We start from the raw sequence: 18,569 nt of genomic DNA on the forward strand, positions 1-18,569 counted from the left end.
CCCGCACCGAGTCTTGCAGGCAAAGCCTAGCCAGGGGTCTGGGCGCTTCTGTCCGCGGTGGCCCATTCCCACATGCCAGGCTCGCCCGGGCCCTCTGCAAGCCGCTCCGGGGCGCACGAGGCCCCCGTACTGTCCAGCGGCTCCGGGGCTGAGCGGCGCCACGCGAAAGGAAGGCTCGAGGGGCCGCACCGCGGTCTGGGGTAGGGGCTTGGGGGGCCGTGCTCCGGCAGGCCCCGCCCCGGCCGTCCCACCATTCCTCCACCCCGGCGGCGGCGGCGGCGGCGTCTTCTGGCTGGCTGGCCCGCTGCGTCCCTCCTTCCTTCGCTCCCCGCCGGGCACAGGCTAGGCGCAGCCCAGGCGGCGGGCGGGAGCGCACGGCTGCGAAGGCGCACACGCCGGGCGCCGCTGGGGCAGGCGCTGCGGAGCCCCTCCGGGCGGGGCCGGGCCGGCTGCTGGGAGCCCCGGCAGGGGATGGCGGACGGACCCCCCGGCGTCCCCCCCTCGGGCTCGCCCCGGCCCGGGCCCCCGCGCACCCTGCCGCCCCGGACAGACGCCGGCGGCGAGCTCAGCCCGCTGCGCTCCGCCTCGGGGGGCTCCGCGTGCAGCAGCCGCGACAACTCGGCCGAGAGGGACCCCCCCGGCCTGGCCAGGACCGCCCCCGCCGCCGGCATCATGAAGGTGGGTCCCTGATCTTCCCTCGCTCCAGCGCCCTCGGCCCTCCCCGGTTCCTTTGGCATGTGTGTCTGCCCCCCCTCCTCATTTGGAACCCCCGCGAGGATTTCCTGCCTCCCCCCGCCCCCGCCTTAAGGACATTGTAGCCGCGGTCGCCCCATGTCCCCAGCTCTGTCCTCATCTGACCTTCTAAATCCGAACTGAGGATCCAGGGAATACTCCAGACCCTTCTGTCTTTTCTTCTACTCCCCACCGTAAAAGCTCCCTGCCCCTCTCCCCCGCATTCCTCTCCTTCCCAAAACGCTTCGCTTTGGGGTTCCGGCCCGCGTGGGGACTGTTTCAGTAGGATTTCCAGCATGTAAGCAAAAAGCACTCTGTATATGCTCAGAGTCGCAGCTGTTGTTATGCTTTTCTGTTCCTGAGGTGTGAATGGTGAACATAATGGGAGCTCAAAATAAGTTTTTCTTTTGCTTCCTAAATAATCTTAACCACTCTTTATTTCAATCCAGTCATCTTCAGCTTGTGACCCATATAACCTGATACCCCCTGGAAAGTCCTACCCTTTATCTTCCTTGCCAAAAAGAGCATCACTTGATGCTGTTCTCCCAGCCACTCTAAAGAAGGTTCCTCTATAGAACCTCCTCTTGTCTCTTCCCGTTGTATTTTCAAAATAATTAATGCACTTTAATCTATGGTAAAGCACAAGTGAGTGGCACCTTAAAGACTAACACAATGTATTCCAGCATCATCTTTCATGACTCTGAGCTCACTTCATCAGATGCATGTATTTATACTCAAAACTGCAGCCAACTGAAAGGCGATGTGGAAGGGAGCTCTGGATTCCTGTTGTGTTTTGCTGCTACAGACTAACACAGCTACTGACATGTATTCAACTGATGCAACTCATAACCTGGTTGTAGAAAGCCACCCATTCCCATCTGTAACATTGTCTGATTTCTTAAAACATTTGTCTACTTTGGCCACTAAATAAAAAAAGATATCGTAGTTGAAGGGATGTGAATGTTCATATTAGTGACGATCCATGTGTATGTGCACATTGCCACTTGATGTTGTAGCTATCAAGTGATGGATGTACTGGGGAGCCCTTTTCACATTTTACAGGGAATGTATGTACATCCTGCATGGACTCAAAATTGCTGACGCACATACCCTTTACAAATGAAACCAGGGACCAGCACCTGGATAAATGTGAGGTTTCAACCACAGGTTAACTTATACATGCATTGAACATTATGTGAGAATCACTGGACATATTCAGAAAGAAAAATCAAGCGTACACACTGTATGTGTGTGTTCATTGTAACTTGTGAACAGGGCTAGGATTTGTTTATAGTGTCTCTACCCTATCCTGCTTTTTGGCGTACGCATCTGAATAGAACCAAACAGTGGTACAGGCAGTTCACACATGTATGCACATCTCTTGATTACACCGGGGCCTGGTGCATATATTCAGAATCCTCCATGTGGCTACTTGTGAGAAGATCTGGAGTGGCCAGCTGGGCTGTGGCTTAACTAATGTCATGTAGAGGTGCAGATAGTGGGCCTGGAGTCTCCACTAGGGGCTTATATGTGGCCAGTGCCATTTGCTCATCACATTCTTTTTAGCAGTCACACCGGTCACACCAGTGACAGCATATTCCGCCCTTCATATGGTTCATGAAAGTGGCACCTGTGGCAGATGGCTAGGGGTCTGGCAATCATATGAACTGGGCCTTTGCGACTAGGAGCTGTGCTTGTGCATCAGCCCCATTGAAAGGCTGTTGCATTTAAAGCAATATGAAAATTCTGTTTGTGGTGATCTAAGCTACAGATATCGCTTGGTTTTTGAGGTCATTGAGTGATTTATATGCGTGTATGAATCTGGACCATTGTCAGCACATGCTTATGGGTGAAGTAGTACTTCTCACTTGTGTTGGCAATAATGGGTGTGGATGGAAAATAATATTTGTGTAGTGCTCTGAGATGTTCAATAAACATCTAGATAAGAAAAGGTCTGAGAGTTGGTGGGTTACCTAATACCAGAGTGGTGCTCTGCCATGGAAGCTTACTGGGTAACCTTGGGCTGGTCATATACACTCTCAGCCTAGCCTACCTCATGATAAAATGGAGCATAAAATGGAGAGGAGAATGAAGTGAGCTGTTTGGAGCTCCAATTGGGGAGAAAGGTAGAGTATAAACAAATAAGGCCATCTAGTGAGTCTGTGGCACATGGGTGAGATTTGAACCCAAGACTTTCTGCCTTATAACTCAGCCTTTTAGCCACTGTGCTTTTTCAGCAGCCATGACAACGATTCCAGATTAAGAAAATGAAATACAGGACTATGAATAGAAGTATTTGGCATTGTTCCTTCCTTCAGTATGTTTCCCCCTACCTCCTTGTTGGCAGATGGAAGAAAAGTGATTGTGGGAGGTAGATCTTTTAGGGTACCCAGGTCAGCTAGTCCGGGTGGCTTTCAAAGTCATACCTGACTTTCCTTGTCTGCAGGGCTCCCTGGCTGGATTACCCATTTTGGATAGCCAGGGAGATGCCCCACTACTCCTTGCTGTGCCTGCTCTTCTTTCTAAGCAGAGGCTTCCCCCCCTGCAGCCCCCACTTTTGTTCCAAAGTTCACGAGAAAATCCCTGGAGGGTTTCGTTGACATTTTCCATGCTGCGATTATAGTTATAAAATTAGGCTGAAAGTCATCAAATCTGGCCGCCTGGTGGAAAGCCGAGACATCTTGCTCCCACAGTCACCCCCCACTACTACCCACCTCCCCACACACACTGGCTGCCGGCTGCCACAGCATATGGTCCCCTCGGCCTGGGATTGCCTGTTCTGACTTGTAGCAGCTCCAAGGTTACTTTCAGACGTCACGAACAAACTGGAGGTTGTTTGTGATGGGCATTTTTTGATTGACTGCATTTTAATCCCATCGTTCTCCTCCAAGGAGCCTTATTCTTCCCCGGATACTCACACAGTGACCTTGGGGCAGTCACACACTCTCTGCCAAACCTACCTCAGAGGGTTGTTCTGAGGATGAAATGGAGGAGAGGAGAATGATATTAAGGTGCTTCGGGTCTCTTTGGGGTGAAAGTGAGGGTATAAACAAAGTAAATATATAATAATCAAGGCCCACAGCGTTGCCTGTGTGGCCCTGTTCCATTTTATCCTCACCTGTAAACTTCATGATAGCATGTGGTAGGTTTGAAGCTGGGTCTCCTTGGCTGTAATCTAACACTCTTAACCACTAACCCACACTGAGTTAATTGCTGATCTCTTACATTCCTGCCCGTTGCTCACTGCCCTGAGACAGAAGTCTTCAGTTTAGTTCCAATGATCAGAATGAGAGCACTTTCATAAGGGGCGGGGGGGGGGGGTTTCCCCAAGAACCAGGGTTCTTAATCAAGACTGAACTGTGGTCAAGAATCTCTGTTGGGAAAGAAGCCTCAGTTAGTGAAGGTGCCCACATTCGAATGTCACAATTAATTAGAGTAAGTCTCGGGGAGAAACCTTGTCAGTTAAACTCTTTTGTACCCACTGGGGACCAACTCCACTGTGTTTGCGATGTCTGAATTGAACCAAAATCATAAGGTGAAGATCTTTTTTGTCTGGCTGCCTGAGATCCTTTATCTTGGAGGTCCAGGATTAAAATTTGCCAAGCCTCATGAGTGGACAGGGCAGGTGTACTGTGGGAAGTGGTGGATGGATCCTGTAAACATGCCAGAAACCGTTTTTTTTAAAGTGTTTTATATCAGTATCCTTGAAGGATCCTGCCATGCCTCTCAACTGTGAGGGGCTCTCAGGTTCCCTGAGGTTATTTCTGTCTTGTTTACCAGAGTCAAGGCCATTCCTTGGGGAAGGGGCCAAGGCAGCACATTTCACAGGGCTGTTTGTTTGGCTTCAGGGTGTGCTGGTGGCTGTCTTTTTGCTGTTAAGGAGCATCAGGCTCGTAAATGACCAGTTTTTGGGAGTCAGTAAATATGGGGGAAAGGGACGGCTCCCCTTTGGTTTGTATCACATATCTGAAGGAATAGTTCTCATGTTCCTGAGCATCTACTATGGTTGTCAGCTGTTGGCTGTTCCCCACTTAGAGTGGCTCACCTGGCATTGACCAGAGCCTGGGCAAACTCCGCTGGGGCTTCCATTCTGTGGAATGGGGTCCCTGAAGTGGAGAGGGGAGGCCCCCTCATTGGGGATCTTGGGAAGGCACGGTTTGCCAGGACTTTTGAGGGGGTATGAGTGGCAGGCATCTTTTAAGGGGAGGAGGGAAGCATTTGTAATGTTTTAATTATGATTTGTAAGCTGCCTTGAGCCAAGGGAAAAGTGGAGTATAAGTATTTGAATGCAATAAATCAATAAATATGAGAGGTGGGGGGAATAAAGGTGCCCATTCCCCTTTTGTGGCCTGTAGTGTCAACCCATAATGGTGTAATTTGAATGGGGTTTAGTTCTGAAACCATGTCAGTTCCCAACGCTCAGCATATGTGAAGCAATTGATGAGCTTGTGTGAAAAATTCTGTTTATCTCCCAGATGTAAGTAACACATCCTGATTTCTTTGGACTTGTTTCCATTTAGACATTGCCACTAAGTGCAGAATGATCAAATCATGGGTTTGCAGTCATGGCTGACTGCCACTGTCCGATCAGAGGCACATGCTTTAGTATTATTTCATGTGTTGCAGAGCTGGGATTTGGCACTGAAAGTGGGTCCCTTTGTGATAGGGGGGTGCTTATGAAAGGGCAGTCCATTGGCATCTGTATTTTTAATAACTGACAGCTTGTTGTTAACATAGACAAGTCTAAAAAGGATATAGATGTTTGTGTTCTAGGATGTCAGATCAATGATCTATGCAGTCCAATTTTTAACCTGAAATAAATAGAGCTGTGGGAGAATTGGGAATGTTTTCGGGCAAATTTTGTTCATCCAAACTTCCTCTGAAAAGCAAGAGTTTTTATTCTAATTGGAAGTTCTGCTCTTTTGGCATTTGCAGCTGTGAATTTGAGGAAGGGGGAGGAAAAAGAGGTATAAAATATTGAATTGGGTGAGTTTCTACTTGTTATCTAAAAATTAGGGATTGCCCAGTCAAAGACATCTTAATCAGTTAATGGCAGGAATTGAGCACATTTTTGGACAGATATGTGAAACTGATTAAATCGGCAAATGAATGAAAATGATATTTCTGAAACAAGGGCATGCTTCCCTTTGTTTTTCAAGTATGCAAGCACATGCACAGTCTCCATCTTAGAAGAGGCATTCCTTCCTGTGTGTGAGGAAAGGGAAATGCCCCTTGTAAGATGGTGTTTCTTGCCATCTGTAGTTTTTAGAAGCACTTTTGTTGAGAATGCTATGAATCTGAAACACAAGTGAGGTGTGTGTGCTCATTTTTTTTAGTTTGATCATAAGAAATAATTATTTCTGACCAACCAATTAACACAATTTTTTAGCCCTACTAAATGTTTGTTGAAACTTTGAAGTTTGAATATAAGCAAACAAGAGTTCACTTATACTGTGTCAGACCATTGTTTGATTAGCTGGTTGCCCAAGATCTTGAAGAGCTATTAGCAGGCATAGAGGTCTTTCTCAGCTCTGCTCTCTAAGATCCTTTACTAGAGGCAACCAAATCTGGGATCTTAGGCATGCAGAATATATATGATCATTCTACCTCTGAATATGTTCTTTATATTATATAGAGAAAAAAGTTACAAGCACACCTAAAATTCTTGTATAAATCTGGAATTCGAAATGTGGAAATAAAAAACTTTGCCAAACCTTGCATGTGGATGGAATTTAGGTTTATCCTAATTAGCAGCACAAGACCCACTTTACCAATCTTGAGCAAAAGCCTTTTCCAAGAAAGAAATAGAACCCCTTTTTTGCTGGAGAGGGCAAAGGTTAGACTTGGTGAAAATGATACGCCCCTTCTTGAGATGCCCCCATATGGGGGTTCTGTAAGGGTGTGTAGAGGATTAACCTGTGTGTGGGTATGTATTGGAAGTTCAGAGGGAGGTGCCCCCCTCCCCGTAGGTGTGTGTGTGTGTTTCTAAAAGCAGTCTTTTTAATTGTTCTTGCGTCACGGTTGCTCTTCTGCAGAATAGGTTACTGTCAGCTGAGACCCGCCTCCTTGTGGCCTATTTTAAGCGCTGATTGCTCGGGCGCTATTAATATAGGGTGTGTGGGCTGCATTCCAACCCTTCTCCTCCACCCCACTTGTGAGGCCTTTTTTGTGCACCTTGGAGGGGGGGAAAGTCTTTGAATGGTGTGTTTTAAAAGGCTAACTGGAACCCACACGGGCTGTGTGGCGATTTGCTGTGCCCTGATATTATTCCAAGTGTTTATAGGTTAGAAGCTGGAAGCCCATGGAGGAATCTGGCCAGATATCCTGAGTGTTAGAGCTAGCATTGGCATACCCTCAGGTGGAGCAGCTGCCAGGGCCCAGGGCTTCTGGCAGAGTCCCCCATCCACATGCTGCCAGGGAAGGACCTGCAGATGGTATAAAATGGGGGTACACCTGGCAGGCACAGCGGTGATACGCCTATCCACACACACAATCATGAAAAGAACATATGGTCAGTAGGAAGGTTCCCAGAGGGGCAGAGGAATGAAGCCCCTGCAGGTAGGTGGGGATCTGGATGGGCTGGAAGGAAGGCATGAGCGGGGGACCTGGTGGTGACTGGAGGAGGAGAAGAGGGCGCTGGGGTCCACTTTCCTGATAGCCGGAAGCCCTCCTTATGGAGTCCCAGCTTACTGTCTGGTGTAATGGAATGACTCAAAGGTCATCCTTTGACTAGAGAGAACTGCATTCAAATCCCAGCCACTACCTTTCAGCCTGATCTACTTCTTCAGAGAATATGAAAAGCCCGCCTTTTACATTGTGTCCTTGAGTTCTTTGCAAAAAGTCTGGGGTACAGATTTGATAAATACATTGGAAATGAGCAATGGGACCATCAGATCTGCCCCAGACAGAACTGCCCACTCATTGGCCTCAAGCTATAGGGGAGCAGATAGGTCCGAACCCTCTCTCTGTTTTGGAGCTGGATATTTAAGACTCTTCAGTTCGCTCCCAAGTCTCTGACTCACAGGACAGCCCTCCTCCCATGCAAAGATCCCACCTGAGGTCTCCTTGTTTTGCAGATGGGAAATGAATGCTGAAAGAATAAGGCTACCCTTAGGCCTGGCCAGTGAAACTAGAACCATGCTGAAGGTTTGGTTCTGCTGGCCCCTCTCTTAGATACTGGAGCTGGGGAGCAGCACTTAAAACAGTCTCTTAAATAGCTTCAGCTACTAAAAGGCTATCCAAACCAAGATATGCATACTTTGCAGTACCCATGATAAGGGTAGGGTAGGGGCTGTGGCTCAGTGAAAGAGCCTCTGCTTGGCATGTAGAAGGTCCCAGGTTCAATCCCTGGCATCTCCAGTTAAAAGAGCCAGGCAGTAGGTGATGTGAAAGACTACCTGGCTACCAGTTTGAGTAGACAATACTGACTTTGATAGACTGCTGGTCTGATTCAGTAGTATAAGGCAGTTTCACGTATGTACTGCTTATTTCCCACTGTCCCCAAACATGACTGTCGGCATGACCTCATTTATACTGGCATGATGCACAGATGGCTTAATTAAAAGGCGTTTTCACAAATGGGCCCCTAAATTGCTTTGCTGTCACTGTCGTCACTGTGTGGACTGACGCATGTTATCCTTGTCTGCAAAGTGACAGCTGACGTTTTCCTGCAGAGATTTCTGCCACCCCCCCTCCACCTACGGTGCTTGGAAGAGAAAACCGTGTCCTTACCCCCATCATGAAACCATGGCCGTACCCCCGTCACAAAAGGCTGCAGCCTCTAAGGGTAAGAGTGGCAGAGATCAGACAGAGAAGAATGTGTTTGCCGGAGGTTTCACAGGTGGCTGGAAAAGGGTCTTGGGCCTAAAAGGTGAACACAATTTGATTTTCCAGCTGGGTCCTCAGTCGAATTTCAAAGGCCCTTTTGGCACAGGATGCGTTCTGCCATCAAGAGAGGCTCTCGGCAGGTCAGAGAGGCTGCGCAGGGACACAGGAGGGGGTGGTGTTCCAATCGCCTTTCTGCTTTGGTTTCCGCTGGCTTGTCCCTGCTGCTAAGTCAGTCTCCTCTGCCCATCTGTCTTCTTGTCTACTTTTTGCTTGGGTCTTATGACCACTTGGCCTGCATGTTAGCACAATTGCCACCCTTGCATCCCAGAGGGGAATGGAGATGAGGATGGGCAACGAAAGGGGCTTTGGCAGGGAAGGTGAAAATTTCTCCCAATCCTTGTTAGCAAATTAATTCCATGCGGGAACAAATCAGTTCATCGGGACTTTCGAGATTAAGGCTTGGCAGGCCTTGGAGCTTTAATCGCCGGATGCTAATTGGCCAAGGAAGCACAGTCCCCTCTAGGGTCTTGCTTTCATGAGCTGGGGCGGGGGGGGGGCATCCAGTGTGGTAACCAGCTCAAGCAGATCAGATGGGGGAAGCAGCAGGGCTTTAAAAGCTGGGTTCCAGACCAGTCCTTCTGGGTCATGCTGTGCCACTTCTAATTGCATACAAACCCATTGTGTGCTGAACCAGGCCACTTATCCCAGTATTGTGTGTTTCAATCGACAGCAGGTCTCTGTTTTCCAGCAACTTGGTATCCTTAACACACACGACTTGGAGAAGCGGGGGGCAAGGGGGTGTTGAATCTGGGACCTTCTGCATGCAAGGTACATGCTGTACCATAAAAGTAGGCTCCCCTCCATTCATACATCCCTTTTCCATTGATGATAATATCCTCTTGCCAGCCTTGCAGGCATGGCTTTGTTTGTATTGTATTTTTTGTGTAATTACCTCTATACACACTTGAATAAATTAGACACAGCATACTCCAAAGAAAAGGAGGAGGGAACATTGAGGCAGGATCATGAATAAGCCGGGAGCTGCTTCTGCTGCAAAGGAGTTGAAAAGAAAATCTGCAAGGTGTCCAGAGAGAGTCGCAAATTAAGTACGAAAGAAGCAGGAAGGGTTTTAGAGAACTTGGGGGGGGGGGGCAGTAGGGCAGTGACTGGGGAGTAAGATTTTGAGCCAATGTGGAAATAGTTGTACCTCATGATTTGAGATGATGTGGTGTTGTTTATACACAACTGACAGTCTGCAAGGCACTTGCATTAAAAATGTAAGAATTTGCCGTGCTTATATCTGACCCAGGTTCCCTCCAGTTCAGCAACGTGCTTTCAACATGGCCTACCAGGTACTTTTTGGAAGACTGCAAGCCAGCGTGAAGGTGATAGGCCTAACCCAGTGTGTATTCCATCCTGTGGCTGGCAAGGATATGCTGCCTCTGAACATGGAGTCTCCACTTAGCTCTTGTAGCAATTAGCCGCTACTAAGGGCTTTCTTTGTGGACGTGTTCATTCTTTTTCTGGAGCCATCCAAGACAGTGGTTATCTTGTGACAGTGAATCTGGTAGGTTTATTGCAGGATGTGGGAAGAAGTACATTAATTTTCCCAGAGTGTCATTAAGAAAAATAGAGCCCCACTCAGATAATCTGGTCAGCAAAATGTCACCCACCAGAGAAGATGTCAAAGAAAGGTCGAGAGAGGGGAAAGGATATTAAGACAGCAGCCTTTTAAAAAAGAATGCCTGGAAGTGAAAGGTTTTAATTGGGAGGGAAAGACAACGGGTTACAGATGAGCCCCGAAGACTGATCTTCCAAAACCATTACTGGCAGTTTGTGCAACAGACAACCAATTTGGGATGGGTCCTGAGAGATGTAAGAACTTGAACCTGTTTGTAGAGCCCCCTCAGCAGAAGAATTTGATCATTCTAACTAAGTTTATTTTATTTCCTTCATTTATACCCTGCTTAAGCCACTTACATCATTCTCCCTCCTCCATTTTATCCTCACAATTCTGTAAAGTGGGTTGGACTAAGACGGTGCGACTGGCCCAAGGTCACCCAGCGAGCTTTCTTAGCAGATGGGGATTTGAATCTGGGTCTCCCAGATCCTTCTCCCACAATCTAACCATTATACCTCACTGGCAAAGTGATTTTGCACACAAAAGATACTAGCAAGAGATCATAAAAGTGGAAGATGGGTTGTTATTCAAGGCACTTTACACAGGCTCAGAGGCAATTTTCTGAGCATGCAGCCCTGCCCATGAATTTTAAAATGGGAGAACGGAAGGGGCAGTGGGCTAACCATGAGCTATGTAGATGTTATTGCCACATGCTCAGTCTCTCTGTCTTTATCACTGCTTCATGATGTCTGGGTTGTAATTTAGTTGTTTCACGTGCTTTCCCAAAGCTGAGAGTTTATGAATCGTGACTAATATTAAGCCCACCAGCCACTGAGGGGCATGGTTGGTTGTGGCTTTTGCCCTCTGGCTCCTGAGCTTGAGTGATCTCCTCGAAGGGATGGTGAGAAACGCCTTGTTAATTTTGAAGATTAAATCCCACAGAGGTCGCGAAGTCCATTTGTTGCAGCAAGGACAGAAAGGAATCTTGTAGCACCTAAAAGGCTGGTTTACCATGCCTTTTTAAAACAATTGAAGACTCTGTGTAATATTGAAGCCCTTTTTCCTTTGAGTTCCCTAAGAACTCTTGAGTATGTGCCATAACTCTGCAGGTCCTGGTGGCTTACATCCAAAAGTTCTTAGGGAACTCAACCGTAACATTGTTGATCTACTAACCACTGTATGTAACTTGTCACTAAAATCAGCCACTGTACCACAGGACTGCAGAGTAGCAGGAGCTCAGGATGGAAGCAGGAAATTACAGGTCAGTTAGCCTAACATCTGTCCCAGGCAAATTAGTAAAAACTGTAATCAAAGATATACTTATTAGGCATATAGAGGAACAAAACCTGCTGAGAGAAAATCAGATTGGCTTTTGTAAAAGGAAGTCTTGCCTCGCCAACTGTTTGGAGTTCTTTGAAAAACCAAACAAATATTTAGATAACAGTGATCCAGTAGGTATTATGTACTTGGACTTTCAAAAGGCTTTTGACAAGGTTCATCAACAAAAGTCTCCTGAGTAGACTTAGCAGTCATGGGATAAGAGAACAAGTCCTCTCATGAATTAAAAATTGGTTAAATGACAGGAAGCAACGTACGAACAAAATGACAGATCTCTCAATAGAGGAAGGAAGCAGTGGGGTCCCACAAGGATCCATATTGGGGCTGGTGTATTTAATTTGTTCATCAGTTATCTGGAACTGAGGGAGAGAAGGTGGCCAAGTTTGCAGATGACACAATATTATTCAGGATGGTGAATACAAAGTCAGAACTGTTAAATGTTCCAGGTGAATCTCCAAAAATTGGGTGAGTGGGCAACAATATGGTTTGGTGTAGTGGTTAAGAGCATGGGACTCGAATCTGGAGAACCAGGTTTGATTCCCCACTCCTCCACTTGAAGCCAGCTGGGTGACCTTCGGTCAGTCACAGCTTCTAGGAGCTCTCTCAGCCCCATCCACCTCACAGGGTGTTTTATTGTGGGGATAATAATAACATACTTTGTAAACCACTTTGAGTGGGTGTTAAGTCATCCTGAAGGGTGGTATATAAATTGAATGTTGTTGTTATTGTTATAAATGAAGTTCAGCTGATGCACGCTGGAACAAAAAAATCCCAACTTTAAGTGTACACGAATAGGGTCTGAATTTGCTGAGACCGAGGGCCAAGCTACACATGACGAATGACACTTGAACAGCAAGTGTATTTCTCCCTGTTCTCTTGCCCTCCACTCAATCCACTTGCCGTTCAAGTGTCATTCGTCATGTATAGCTTGGCCCCGAGAGAGAAAGAGACTTTGGGGTTGTAGTGGGTAGCACAGTAGAAATGTCAACCCAGTATGCCATGAAAGAGGCAAACTCGATGCTGGGAATTATTAGGAAAAGGAATGAAAATAAAACAGCCAATATTATAATGCCTCTAGTCTATATAGATCTATGGTGTGGCTTCATTTGGAATAAAAAATAATATTGCAGAGCTGGAAAATCTAAGTACAGAAGAGGGCAACCAAGCTAAATAAGGGGATGGAGCACCTTTCCATATCAAGAAAGTATGAAGAGATTGGGACTTTTCAGTTTTGAAAAGAGATGACTATGTGGAAGGGGGGACATGATAAAAGTTAATAAAAATATGCACATGGTAGAGAGAGTGGACAGAGATCTTTTTCTCCCCCTCCCCGAATACTGGAACTTGGGAGAATCCAATGAAGCTGATTGGCCGTAGATTCAGGATGAACAAAAGGAAATACTTCTGTACACAGCAAGTGATTAAAATATGGGATTCACTGCCAGAGAATGTCATGATGGCCACAAGACAGGCAGCTTTAAAAAGGGTTTAAACAGATTCATGAAGGAGAGGTCTATGAGCAGATACTATTCATGGTGACTAAAGGAAACCTCTGCATTCAGCAGACCTCTGAATCCCAGTGCTGGGAGGCAACATCAGGGCCTCCATACCTTGCTTTTGGCCCTCCATAGCAACTGGTCAGCTGCTGTGTGAAACAGGGTGCTAAATGGACCGCTGGTCTGATCCCGCAGACCTCTTCCAACGTACTTCCTAATATCTGCTTTGGGATGGGAAAATGTCTTCTTGCTCAGCAGTGAAGGAAACACACTCTGCACATGCTAAATTGCTTTATTTTTAAAATATTTTTTGTTGCAACTGCAATACAATCTGTCACGGAAGCTCACTGGGTGACCTTGGGGCAATTGCTAGCTCTCAGCCTGGTCTACTTCATAGCGTTGTTGTGAAGGTAAAATGGAGGGAAACCTAGGAAAGGTAGTGTAAAATTGTACTAAATAAATGCAAGGTATTGAAAATGACATTAAAGTATACATAAATCCTTAGAACATGACCTTCAAAGCCATTTCTGATGGTTCTAGGACATTCTTGAGTCAATGATATTATCTGTTTCGTATCCTCATTTCTTCCATTATGGAATTCAAGTTGACTTTCTTAGAGGAGTTCCTGGAGATACCCCATTCGGGCATCCAGACCGAATTATCTCCAGCAGAGTACCTGAATTTACAGTGCATTGAAATCGGTGAGTTCAGACTGGAGTAACTCTGCTTAGGATTACACTGTTAGGGATGCTGCTAAATTCGTCCACCCTGCTGCTTCCATTGAAAATCCCTGTTTTGTTTTCTGCGTCTTCCTTCTGCGAATTGAAAACTTCATTTTTGACCATTTTCTGTTTTTTAAAGGTCGGATTGAGTACATGAAAGATCTGCTGAGTCAGATCACTGGCCTATCAGGGTCAGTCTTACTTCCTTTGACTGGCACCAGTTCTTCAGGGTATGAGGGAGAGCTCCTTCACATCACCTCCTACCTGATATCTTTTTAACTGAAGGTGCTGGGGATTGAACCGGGGACCTTTTGTATGCAAAGCAGATGCTCTCCAAACCTCATAAACAGCTGAAGCTGCCTTATACTGAGTCATTGGTCTCTCAATGCCAGTCTTGTCTACTCTGATAGTGACACTTATTGGAGAGGTCTTTCATATCACCTGTCACCTGATAACCTTTAACGGGAGGTACCGGTGATTGAACCTGGGATTTTCAGCATCTGTAGCACAGTGGTTAAGTGGTTTGGCTGCGAATCAGCACTCTGCTGATTCGAATCCCAATACTGCCATGAGCTCAGTAGGTGGGCTTGGGTAAGCCCCTCCTCTCAGCCCCAGCTCCCCAGCTGCACTGTGGGGATAATAATAACACAACTTTGTTTACCGCTCTGGGTGGGGCACTAATCTGTCTAGAAGAACGGTATATAAGTGCAGTTGTTGTTGTTAACTGGAGGTACCGATGATTGAACCTGGGACCTTCCGCATCCAAAGCAGATGCTTCACCACTGAACCATAGCCCCTTCCTCTTTCCTCATGCTGATTTTTTCATGTTAAACTCACATAAGTGTTCACAATTTTTTTTGCATCTATTGTGCAGGAACAGTGAAAAATAACCAGTTGGGATTGGGAATGCCAGCAGTACAAATGGGTGAAAATTCAAAAATAAAAAGGAAATGAAAAAGAGCACACACTCTCATTTGTAGTACGTGCTCTCCAGACAGTGTGGGATAGTGGTTAGAGTGTCAGATTGGGATCTGGAAAATCCAGGTTTGAATCACCACTCTGCCACAGAAGTTTGCAGCATGACCTTGGGCTGATCACACACACTCAGCCTAACCTACATCACAGGGTTGTGGCGAGGATAAAATGAAAGAGAGGTGAATGATGGAAACTGTTTTGGGTTTCCATTGGGGAAAAGGGTGGGGTATAATTTAAGTCAAGAAATAAATAACCATAATGATGTTGTATATGCCAGAGTCAAGCCTGGAACAAGTTCCCAGTGTTGACCCCTGTGACTTAAATTCACCCTTGCCCAGCTGGTGCTGGTGAGCTCAGGCTTCCCTTTGCTTGGAGCTGCCTGTATGAAGTGGCTTCATTCCATTGGCTCACATCCCATCCTGTCAATTGAGAACAGGGTCCCTAAGTGCTTCTGCCTTCAGTTGAATCTGGGACCCTCTGCAGGCAAAATGCATCCTCGGCCACTGAGCTATGGCCCCTCCTCTTTGAGCAAGACATAATGGGTTCTTCCTGGCATTTGGTTCCTATTTTTTCTTCTCCCTGGTCCAAGCCCAAACACCTGCTTTGTTTCCAAAGGCAGGAAAAGTTATTCCTCCTGTATAAACTTCCTCAGGAACGACTGTCTGGATCTGGCCATTCAGCTGAGAGGAGGGGGGCCAGGAAGTGGAGGGGGCTGTTCCTCTAGTAACTGCTCGAGTCCATTCCTGATTCCACACCCCTTCTCCCATGTCTGTCTGCTTACCACATCAGAGAGAGGCAGCAAAGAGTGAAGTTGTTCCCAACCATTTGCACTTTGCAGAAGCAACCTGAAACACCATCTGGGCCCCTCACGGTACTTTGCTTCCTCTCCAAGGAGACTGGGAGATATTCACAGCTGTTGGTCCCACTGCAAGGTTGCAGAGTGTTTTGCAAATGAACAGTGTTCTATATTACAGTCACTTACATAACCATGCATTTCAGTGTTGATGTAAGCCACAAAGGCAGTTTCTGGCCTAAAGAGCATACAGTCTACTGGGGACATCCCAGTGCGAGTCAATGCATTGGCCAGTCCTGTGTTGGGACAGGTTCAGAGAAGGGCAGCAAAGCTGGTCTGGGCTCATGAAAATAAGTCCTACCAAGAAAGGTTGAAGGAATTGGATGTATTTGGCCTGGAGAAGAGAAGGACAGGTGAGGATACACTATTTCTCTCCTGCAGCCTTCTTTGTAGTTCACTTGGAGCACTTAGATGAGAATTACAGCTAAACTTGATCTTATCTGAGCTGAGCCTCATCTGAGCTACTTGAGGTCCGAGGAATGGTGGAATATGTTTATCTTTCCCATCTTTCCTCCAAGAAACAGCAGGTGGCTACATGATTCTCCCCTCCTTTCTATTATCCTCGCAACAACCCTGTGAGGTAGGTCAGCTTGAGAGATTAACTGGACCAAGATCTCCTCGTGAGCAATGCTGAGTGGGGGGGTCACATCATTCCTAATCCAGCACTCTAACTGCTGTACTGCATCAGCTTCATGAGCTTTTCTGGTTGTGGGAAGCCCTTCACCTCTCCCTGATATTAGGTCGATTTGGTCTATCAAGGTTGATATTGTCTACTCTGATGAGCAGTGGCTCTCCAAGGTCTCGAGGAGAAGACTTTCACATCCTGCTCCATTCCACTGGTGATTCTGGTGATTGAAACTGGGAGCTTCTGCATGCGTTGCAGATGCTCTACCTCTGTGCCACAGCCCCAGCATTAAACTAATGCACACCTTACCCCATCATGAGGACTGATTGGTCTGTCATGGTCAGCATTATCTACACTGGCAGTGGCTCTCTGGGGTCCTGGGCAGAGGTCTTTCACATCACGTTCTCCCTGCTTTTTTAAACAGGGGATGCCTGAGATTGAACCTGAGACCATCTGTATGCAAAGCAGCTGTTCTACCTACTTGAGGATTTGGCCAGCCTTCCCATTTTTGCCTGCTGGGTGAACTCTGTGCAGCCCCGGGACCTAGCATGCATGGTTGGGAGAGGGACACAGGCTTGGAGGAGCAGACAAAAAAAAATCTATAATTTAGACCAGAGACAGCCAGATGTCCAGACAGCAGGACATGTTGGAGAGAGCCGTGTCATGTTGGGCCCCCACACCTGGTCATCACAGGCGTGCTTCTGCAATAATGCCGACTCCATAGAGTGAGGGCTCATCATTATTAATGCGCTACCCTCCATAACGTGTCAGAACAGATGGCTAGATTTCACAGGAGAAAGACTTGTATAATCTGCCACGAGGTTAAGAAGAGGTGGCTATCCAGATCTAAAACATCTTATTCCCCCCTTCCTCTGCAGGACTCAGAGCAGCATACACAGTTCTCTCCCTGCCCATTTTATCCTCACCACAGTCCTGCAAGGTAGGTTAGACACAGAGAGAGACAGACTGGCCCAGGATCACTCAACAGGTTGTGGGGATTTGAACCCGATCTCCCAGGTTTTGGGTGCCAGGAAGGGCAGTAGAAATGTAGACCCTCAGATGTGTCCCATGAGGATATCTTCCTATGCATCCTTCGCTGGACAAGGGCACACTGCGGCACTCTTATGCATTCCTTACAAAGAGCCAAACTAGGTATGATGCAGGAGATCTAATAGTGGTTAAGATCTCACTTTCTTTCTTAAATGCTTAGATTAAAGCATGTGTGCCTCTGTATATTCTCCCATGTGGCAAAGAGTAGCAACTTGCGCGCGGGGGGGGGGTCATTTAAATCAAGAAAACAGCAAGCAGAAGGATTAAACAACTTCTCCCCCAGCACCTTTCCTCTGATCTGATACCCTCCTCCACGTGCATGTTTTGATCTTTCAAGAAAGGAAGAACATGGGAGTAGCTGATTGTCGATGTCCCCCTGCATCATAATGTGCTTCACCCTATGGAAGTTTATCTCTGCATTGTTTCGGAATGATGTTTTGCATGGAGCATTTCCAACTGTACCAACATGTGTGTCATATTTCCCCGGGCCTTTTTCATCTCATGAGGCCACTCTGCCAGACAGCAGCAGAGACGTTTAGGCCGCTGTGGATTTTGCATGTGTTTGGGTGTTGTTTTTTCCTTAGGAGCTTTTTTCATGGCCCTTCACTACCTCTTAAAGACACTTTTAGCTACTGAGAGGTGGTATCTTCAACGGGTGGTACTTGACCAGTTTGGAAAGAATGGAGCAACCCAGATTGCTCATGCATACGTATCATAGAATCGTCTTAGTCTTAGCACAGATTCATCTTACGTTTCCTCTGCACCCCTCCAGCTGCTTCCATGTCTTGGCAAGCTGGTTGCGAGGCAGAATTGCTAGGTACTGGTTGCCCCTTTGCTCTGGTGCAAAAGGCGTGCTTTTACAGCAGTGGTTTCCAGACCCAGGACTCACTGAGCATGAGATCACTGAACTGCACACATGTGATGGGAATGGGGGGGGGAACCAGAATGCCGACTTCACCCATTTCACAGCCCAGCAGACCAAGAGAACCGGAGACAGGAAATGGAAGTTGAACACTGGGAGGTATACCATAGTAAGGAATGCCGAGAGGGTCAGAGCCAGAGTGAACACTTTTGCATTGCTGAGTGACCTCACCTTGCCATCTTCCTGCTCCTCAGAGCATGCATGCGTGCACGGAGAGACCGAAAGCGTGGCACTCTTGCTCTCTCTGCATGCACACTAACAGCAGATCCTTCCAAAGGGTAACAGAAAAGATGGCAGCTGCTCAGGAGGAGGGGGCTACATGACCTGTAGTGTCTCAACCTGGGGTTGAAGACCTCTGGTTTACAGGGTTGGTTTGCTGTTGGAAGACCAAGATGAGGGTCAGCCAGC

The 18,569-nt window shown here is 47.0% G+C and overlaps 1 protein-coding gene across 2 annotated transcripts in view; it reads left to right on the forward strand.

Moving 5' to 3' along the window:
* Nucleotides 1–307: 307 nt before the first annotated feature.
* The window catches only part of LOC129340673 (inactive phospholipase C-like protein 2), a 41,028-nt gene continuing 22,766 nt past the window's right edge, over nucleotides 308–18,569 (forward strand). For both annotated transcript variants that reach the window (XM_054995599.1, XM_054995601.1), the window contains exon 1: nucleotides 308–678. In XM_054995599.1, coding sequence (XP_054851574.1) covers nucleotides 472–678 — 207 coding nt within the window. In that variant the 5' untranslated portion in view covers nucleotides 308–471. The remainder of the gene's footprint in view (nucleotides 679–18,569) is intronic.

The sequence above is a fragment of the Eublepharis macularius genome, chromosome 12 (assembly GCF_028583425.1).
Source record: "Eublepharis macularius isolate TG4126 chromosome 12, MPM_Emac_v1.0, whole genome shotgun sequence".
Classification (NCBI taxonomy): domain Eukaryota; kingdom Metazoa; phylum Chordata; class Lepidosauria; order Squamata; family Eublepharidae; genus Eublepharis; species Eublepharis macularius.